Source organism: Vigna umbellata, chromosome 11, assembly GCF_029865625.1.
Source record: "Vigna umbellata cultivar VRB3 chromosome 11, Vumbellata_1.0, whole genome shotgun sequence".
NCBI classification, from domain to species: Eukaryota; Viridiplantae; Streptophyta; class Magnoliopsida; order Fabales; family Fabaceae; genus Vigna; species Vigna umbellata.
Window position 1 is genome coordinate 22,800,215 of NC_142175.1, and position 7,414 is coordinate 22,807,628.

At 40.3% G+C, this 7,414-nt stretch overlaps 3 protein-coding genes across 3 annotated transcripts; 2 read left to right on the forward strand and 1 right to left on the reverse strand.

The window, feature by feature from the left end:
* Positions 1-794: 794 nt before the first annotated feature.
* Positions 795-1,761, reverse strand: LOC148191210 (uncharacterized). The gene is made up of 5 exons (XM_088101333.1): positions 1,515-1,761; positions 1,297-1,433; positions 1,124-1,225; positions 969-1,034; positions 795-887 (listed from the first exon to the last, which is right to left on the reverse strand). Exons 1-5 carry the CDS (start codon positions 1,759-1,761, stop codon positions 795-797), a joined length of 645 nt encoding a protein of 214 aa, XP_087957459.1.
* A 793-nt stretch (positions 1,762-2,554) lies between these two features.
* LOC148191211 (protein FAR1-RELATED SEQUENCE 5-like) lies at positions 2,555-3,748 on the forward strand. The gene has a single exon (XM_088101334.1). It carries the CDS (start codon positions 2,555-2,557, stop codon positions 3,746-3,748), a length of 1,194 nt encoding a protein of 397 aa, XP_087957460.1.
* Positions 3,749-4,344: 596 nt separating this feature from the next.
* Positions 4,345-4,948, forward strand: LOC148191212 (uncharacterized). Its single transcript, XM_088101990.1, has 2 exons — positions 4,345-4,710; positions 4,796-4,948. The coding sequence occupies exons 1-2, from the start codon at positions 4,345-4,347 to the stop codon at positions 4,946-4,948; spliced, it is 519 nt and encodes a 172-aa protein (XP_087958116.1).
* The last annotated feature ends 2,466 nt before the right edge of the window (positions 4,949-7,414 follow it).

A 7,414-nucleotide genomic window follows, 5' to 3' on the forward strand; every position in this document is an offset into this window, starting at 1 on the left:
TCCAACACAGGTACTCAGTCAGGTGAACAGGGGTCACCATTGCAAAAAAAGCTGACTTCTATGCTAATCTGCACCTGTCTGAGGCTGGTGCAGGTGTTCCAGTGGTGGGAGACGGTGGCTGGTGATGTGATGTGACTCCAAGGAGGGTTGGGAGACCCCTCATGAGTTGCAGGAGCAAGCTGTGCAAGGGAATGACTGAGAGTGTTGAAAAAATGGTCTGGTAATCGTTTACAGCACCCCTGTAAATGATTACCCGAGAGAAAATGCAAATTTGTACAGAAAGTCCAACACAGGTACTCAGTCAGGTGAACAGGGGTCACCATTGCAAAAAACGCTGACTTCTATGGTAATCTGCACCTGTCTGAGGCTGGTGCAGGTGTTCCAATGGTGGGAGAGGGTGGCTGGTGATGTGATGTGAGTCCAAGGAGGGTTGGGAGACCCCTCATGAGTTGCAGGAGAAAGCTGTGCAAGGGAATGACTCAGAGTGTTCCAAAAAGGGTCTGGTAATCGTTTACAGCAACCCTGTAAACGATTACCCGAGAGAAAATGCCAATTTGTACAGAAAGTCCAACATAGGTACTCAGTCAGGTGAACAGGGGTCACCATTGCAAAAAAAATTGACTTTTAGGCACCATTTTGCATGACATAAATAAATTAATTATAACACACCATTAATAGAGATTCAGGTACACAACATACACAACAAAATGATACATTGTACGTTTGAAATATTACAGTTATCCATGAAATACTTATAATGGTGTTCATATAAAATTACAGTTATCCTAAACCCACTATTCCTTGTCTGCTTGATTGGACATTGATGGTTGGTCAGATGGACGTACAAATTTGCGGAGGATGTCATCCACATTGAGTTCCTTCTCTGCCTACATAGGAAGTGGAATGACAGGTTTTGGTGTCTCCTTAACAAGGTCAATTGTAGGAGGAGAAACTTGAGCTGGAAATACCTTGACAATAGAGCGATGCGTAATGTTGAGGTAGTGGTTTTGCCTAAATGCAGTGAAGGGGTGGACCTAAATGTACAAATGGAATTTGTAAGAAGAAGAACACTTAAATACCAATAAAATAATTATGGTAGTTAAGTACAAATTTGATGGCTTACAAGATTAAGTATCATCACGGAACCAACTCCGATATTGTCTGCAATTTCAGGATCTTGAATAACTTTCTTGTGCAAGGAAGCCTTCATCGTGGCAGTTGGGTCCTTCAGAAATTGGTATAATAAGTTAGTAATGTACCATAAAATGTTATGTTGTTCAATATAACAAATATTACCTTAAGAGTCAACTGCATATCTCCCAACCCATTTGGCTTGCACTCTTTCAATATGCAAACAACCAATGGAAGGACCTCAGCTGATTTTGCCTCTTGGAGGGAGTTAACGTTCTCGAATTTTCCATCTTTTACGAGACCTATGATAAAAAAATATGAAAACAAATTACAAGTAGTAAAGGTAATAATGTTGTTGGATACGTGTATGAGATTCAGTGTACCGTGGTGTTCAATAAACATCTGTGCCCATTTCCAAGCATTGGAGTTGAAATCTCGTTCATAGGTTGCGTCAGCAACATCACGAGCAAATTCTTGTGTCGATTTCGGTTGTTCTGTTCCCGTTCTATTCATGAAAGCTGCTTGGATGTTACCTGCAGGACCAGGAATAAGCGTTGCGGAAGCATCGCATTTTTTCAAAAACGATTCAAGGACATCATCATCATAAACAAGGTCTTCCCATGCATCCATGATTATGCAGAAATTTCCTGTCCACATAAAAATTCTAGGTTAAGGACGAAACATCAGTGGGTTGATTAAAGAAGTCACTCACAACTAAACAATGGTAAACGGGTTACAGATATTGTCACCTGATTGAAGCCTACACAATTGGTTTCTCCCCGAATTTGAAATACAAGTACGTGAACAATCAACTTATATGAAATCAATGTAACCAAAAAAATATTAATATTATATCTATTTCTATTAAGTTAACTTATTAAAATCAAGTTACATTAATTGTTGGGGAGATAGTCTGATTTGATGGGTAGCCTTTAAAAGTGAAAAGCATTGATTGGGGGTTAGGAGAGAGAAACTTTATGCTGACAACCATCAATGCATGCTTTCACAGGATAAGCAAATACGTGTTTGACAAGGCAAAAATATGACCTTTGGCGGGAATACACAGCTGCGTCAACAACCAACGTTAGAATCCAACGTTAACAATTATTTCCATTAACCAAGCACTTCCAGACAACTTACCCGGGTGTTCATTAAAGACAAGGGCCACAACGAAGTTCGGAGGTTTGGTGAGAAGCACATAAGGATCATTTATGGTGGACTTAAATGTAGAAGATGAGGTTGGTTAGGACCACTGACCTTCATTAAAGGGCACACGATTTTCCGGCAGGGTACGTTTTAATAAGTTCTTTGAAAAGATTTTATTTTGATTATTTTTGTAGTTGGCAGTGGTCATAGTGGTAAGTGTGATGAGTGAATATAATTTGCTTTATCTCTAAAGGTGGGTTTAATGTCAACGCACACAATGGATGGGGATCAAGGGAATGACTATAAGGACAATGTTGATGACCCCAATGAAAGTTTAATGGAGATTGACCCAACAGTGCATATGTGTTTTGACTCAATGGTTGAAGCAAAAACTTTTTACACAAACTACGCCATTAGACGTGGGTTTGCCGTGCGGACTAGAACTTCTAAAAAAGATAAAGACAACAACGTCTACTACCTCAGAATAGTTTGTTCAAGGGAGGGAAAATATGTGTCTTCCGTCAAAGCAGTGGTAAAAACACTTCCAAGTCAAATTAACCAATGTCCTGCTGGGATAACCATTGCAAAGAAGGAGGACAAGTGGTTTATAAGGACCGTTGTTCTGGACCACAACCATGATCTTTGTCCAAATAACTCCAAACTATTTGCAGCCAATAGAAAGTTAAGCATGCATGCAAAACACACGTTGCAGGTCAACCACGATGCTGGAGTTAGGTTAAATAAGAGTTTCCTTAGCATTGTGAATGATGCGGGGGGATATGAAAACATGGACTTTGTGGAGCGGGACGCTCGAAACTACATTGGCCAACACAGAAGATCTTTATGTAAGGATGGTGATGGTCAGGCACTGCTACGACACTTTTCGTCAATGAAAGATATAAATAACGAGTTCTTCTATGACATTGCACTCGATGAAGGGAATAAAATCTGTAGTGTGTTTTGGGCTGATGCAAGAAGTCGTGCTGCATGTGAAGAATTCGGTGATGTTGTTTCCTTTGACACCACTTACTTAACAAATAATTACGACATGCCATTTGCGCCTTTTGTTGGAGTTAACCATCATGGACACTCGATTTTACTTGGTTGTGGATTGTTGTCTTCGGAAGACACTGTCTCATTTGTCTGGTTGTTCCAATGTTGGCTAAGATGCATGTCTAATAAGAGTCCTCAAGGTATTATTACTGACCAATGCAGAGCAATGGCCAACGCTATTGAACAAGTGTTTCCTCATACGAGGCACAGGTGGTGTTTATGGCACATCCTTAAGAAGTTGCCTGAAAAATTGCACGGGTATAGAAATAATCCCGTTATCAAAACCGAACTACATGCGCTTATATATGATTGTGTTTGTCCAACAGAATTTGAAAATGGTTGGAAGGAACTACTTACCAAACATGGATTGGAGGAAAATGAATGGCTATGTAATTTGTACGAAGAGAGACATAAATAGGTTCCGTGTTACTTGAAAAAAGATTTTTGGGCAAGCATTTCTACGACTCAGAGAAGTGAGGGAATGAATGCCTTTTTTGATGGATTTATCAATTCTACAACAACACTTCAATAATTTGTGGTCCAATACGACAATGCACTTAGGGTAAAGGCGCAGAAGGAAATAGAAGCCGACTTCTCCTCCATGAACACCACTATTGCATGTGGTTCTCAGTCACCAATTGAGAGACAATTTCAAGTGCAATACACACATGCAAAGTTTGAGGAGGTCCAAACTGAATTCCGTTCAAGGATGAATTGTTTCATCAAAGACACTTTAAAGGAGGACTTGTGGAACACTTACACTGTAAAAGAGGAACGAATGTGGGAGGGTAATCGTGTACCGGATAAATTTTACAAAGTTCAATTTGATCCCATCACACAGACAACCACTTGCTCTTGCCACCTCTTTGAGTTTAGAGGAATTATATGTCGCCATTCCCTGTTGGTATTTGGCCAAGAAGATGTTTACAGTGTTCCCTCACAATACATTTTGAGGCGCTGGAGCAAAAACATTCGAAGAAGACACACACTAGTAATTCGACAAATGAACCACGGATGCAAAGATACAAACTGTTGTGCAAACGTTTTTATGAAATTGTTGAAGTTGCATGTGAGTCTGAGGAAGCTAGTACTGAATTGGAAAAAGAACTTAATTGTTTGGGTACAAAATTTGGGTTCAGTTCTTCCATGACAAATAACATCATCAGTGATGCAGGCCAACTAAGATACGATACTGGTGCATGCACGTCAATACCACTTACTCCAGTTGGCACATCTGATGTCCTTGTACACAGTCCTGCAACTGTTAAGCGAAAAGGACGTCCACGCACAAATAGGTTGATGTCCACTGTTGAGAAAAAAACCAAAAGAAGAAAGTCAACTTCATTGACAAACACTTCAACACCACCCACCGAACAATGCGTGAGTCATTATTTACGGTCAAAATATTTATTAAATACTTTTTAGTCTATCAATTATGTTTAACTTAGTAGTTGTGTTGTTTCAGGGCGAAAGACCAAGTAATGTTGTTGAATGTGATCACCGTGAACAATTTGAAGCGGACACTATCCAACTATCACAAGATACCGAAATGGGTCATTTTGGATTTATGTCGTTGTTGTCAACTGTACATAACAATTTCGATAACAACAACAACTGATATATACAACTTGTTTGGTGTTTATTTTGTTACTTTTTTCTATTTTTGTAAGTTAAAATGGTCATCCATGAAATTCCTTTAATGAATGTATGTAATGCATATGACCACACCAGTATTTGTTATTGTAATCGATTACGAGGCTCTGATAATCGATTACGAGGCTATGGTAATCGATTACGAGGCTCTGGTAATCGATTACTGTGTTAAGTTAATTAAACCAAATTATTCCACTGCATAACGTGTATAACTTGCAATCGTGTTCATAACCGCCCAAAACACATCCTTCCTCAAATTCGTTTCGAAAACCTCTCTTCTCTCAGTGCAAAACCCTAAACGAAATACAATGGCTGATCGTGGAACGAAGAAACAAAAGGCATCTTCTTCCGTTGGTGGACGTCGCCGTCGGCGGAGTCCAACCCCATCACCATCGTCATCCCCTCCAACGCCTACCAATGATCTCTTCTTGTCGGATGAGCAACAGGAGAAATATGCCCAACATTTCGTAAATCGGGAAATTTTGGAGAGTAAGTATCTAGACGACGAATACTTTCAAGGAAAAAATTTTCAATTCTATGACATATTACACGAAGCTGGGCTGACTGAATTTGTGTGTTTAAGAAGACATTACCACCCACAATTAGTCAGAGTGTTCTATAGCAACATGTCAATATCGGATACTGGGGTTATTCGAAGCGAAGTTAAAGGTGTAAAAATTAGGGTGAGCACTAATCTTTTTCAACAACTGACTAAGCTCCCATCTGATGGTGTTTGTTACGAAGGAAAAGTTGTAGATGAGTGGAAAGAACAATACGATTCTGTCACTGCAAGGCAACTAGTGTGTAGAGATGATGCACCCATACAATCTAGAATACTAGCGGGGCAAATGAAGGTTCAACCAAGGATACTTCATTACGTTCTCACTAGAGTATTAATTCCTCGTGCAACCAATATTGGTCAGGCATCCGAAGAGGATATTATGCTGCTATGGGCATTTTTCAATTCCATTCACATTAACTGGGGACATCTTATTAGATATAAGATGAAAAGAGCATTAAGGGAGAACGCAAAGTTGTCGTATCCACATTTGATAACCATCTTCATGGAACACTTTGAAGTGCCTACTGAAAGTGATCCCATTTCAGAACTGAAGTTCAAGCAAAGAATTGGTTGTGAAGTTGTAGCATCATTTGGTTATATGCAAAATGATGAAGGAGAATGGGTTCCCAAACGCAACGCCCCCCATCCCCCCTTACAAGAAGGTCAACATAATCAAGGACAAGATGATGAACAAGGCAGTTCATCTACAACACTAGATAATGTCATCAACCGCATAGAACAACTTCAAACCTTTGTTGGTACAAGATTTGATGCCTTTGAAACTCGATTTGATGCCCTTGAAACAAGATTTGGAAACATGGACATGGTCATCACTACAAGGTTTGATGCGTTGCAATCGCGCGTTGGGAACATTGAAGAACAACTGCAACACTTGCCAACTGCTTCTGGAAACAATCCTCAGACTTAAAATTGCTTGTTTAGGCTTTCTTTACTGCATTTTAAAGAACTATGTACTCCAGTTCCTGCTTTGATCATTTGAAGTATTTAATTAAATGAAGTTGTTTACTTTCAAAATGGTTCCCCAATTCTCGACATTTATTATGTAATGTTCAATTTATGATACACTTAATACCATGGCAGTTGTGAGTAAAACACCAATACCACTAACCAATACCACTTAATAACACTGCAGTTGTTTGTAAAACTAAAAGTCAGTTTTTTTCCAATGCTGACCCCTGTTCACCTGACTGAGTACCTGTGTTGGACTTTCTGTACAAATTGGCATTTTCTCTCGGGTAATCGTTTACAGGGGTGCTGTAAACGATTACCAGACCCTTTTTCCAACACTCTGAGTCATTCCTTGCACAGCTTGCTCCTCCAACTCATGAGGGGTCTCCCAACCCTCCTTGGACTCACATCACATCACCAGCCACCCTCTCCCACCACTGGAACACCTGCACCAGCCTCAGACAGGTGCAGATTAGCATAGAAGTCACTTTTTTTTCCAATGGTGACCCCTGTTCACCTGACTGAGTACCTGTGTTGGACTTTCTGTACAAACTGGCATTTTCTCTCGGGTAATCGTTTACCGGGGTGCTGTAAACGATTACCAGACCCTTTTTCCAACACTCTGAGTCATTCCTTGAACAGCTTGCTCCTCCAACTCATGAGGGGTCTCCCCACCCTCCTTGGAGTCACATCACATCACCAGCCACCCTCTCCCACCACTGGAACACCTGCACCAGCCTCAGACAGGTGCAGAAGTGCCTAAAAGTCAGTTTTTTTTCCAATGCTGACCCCTGTTCACCTGACTGAGTACCTGTGTTGGACTTTCTGTACAAATTGGCATTTTCTCTCGGGTAATCGTTTACGGGGGTGCTGTAAACGATTACCAGACCCTTTTTCCAA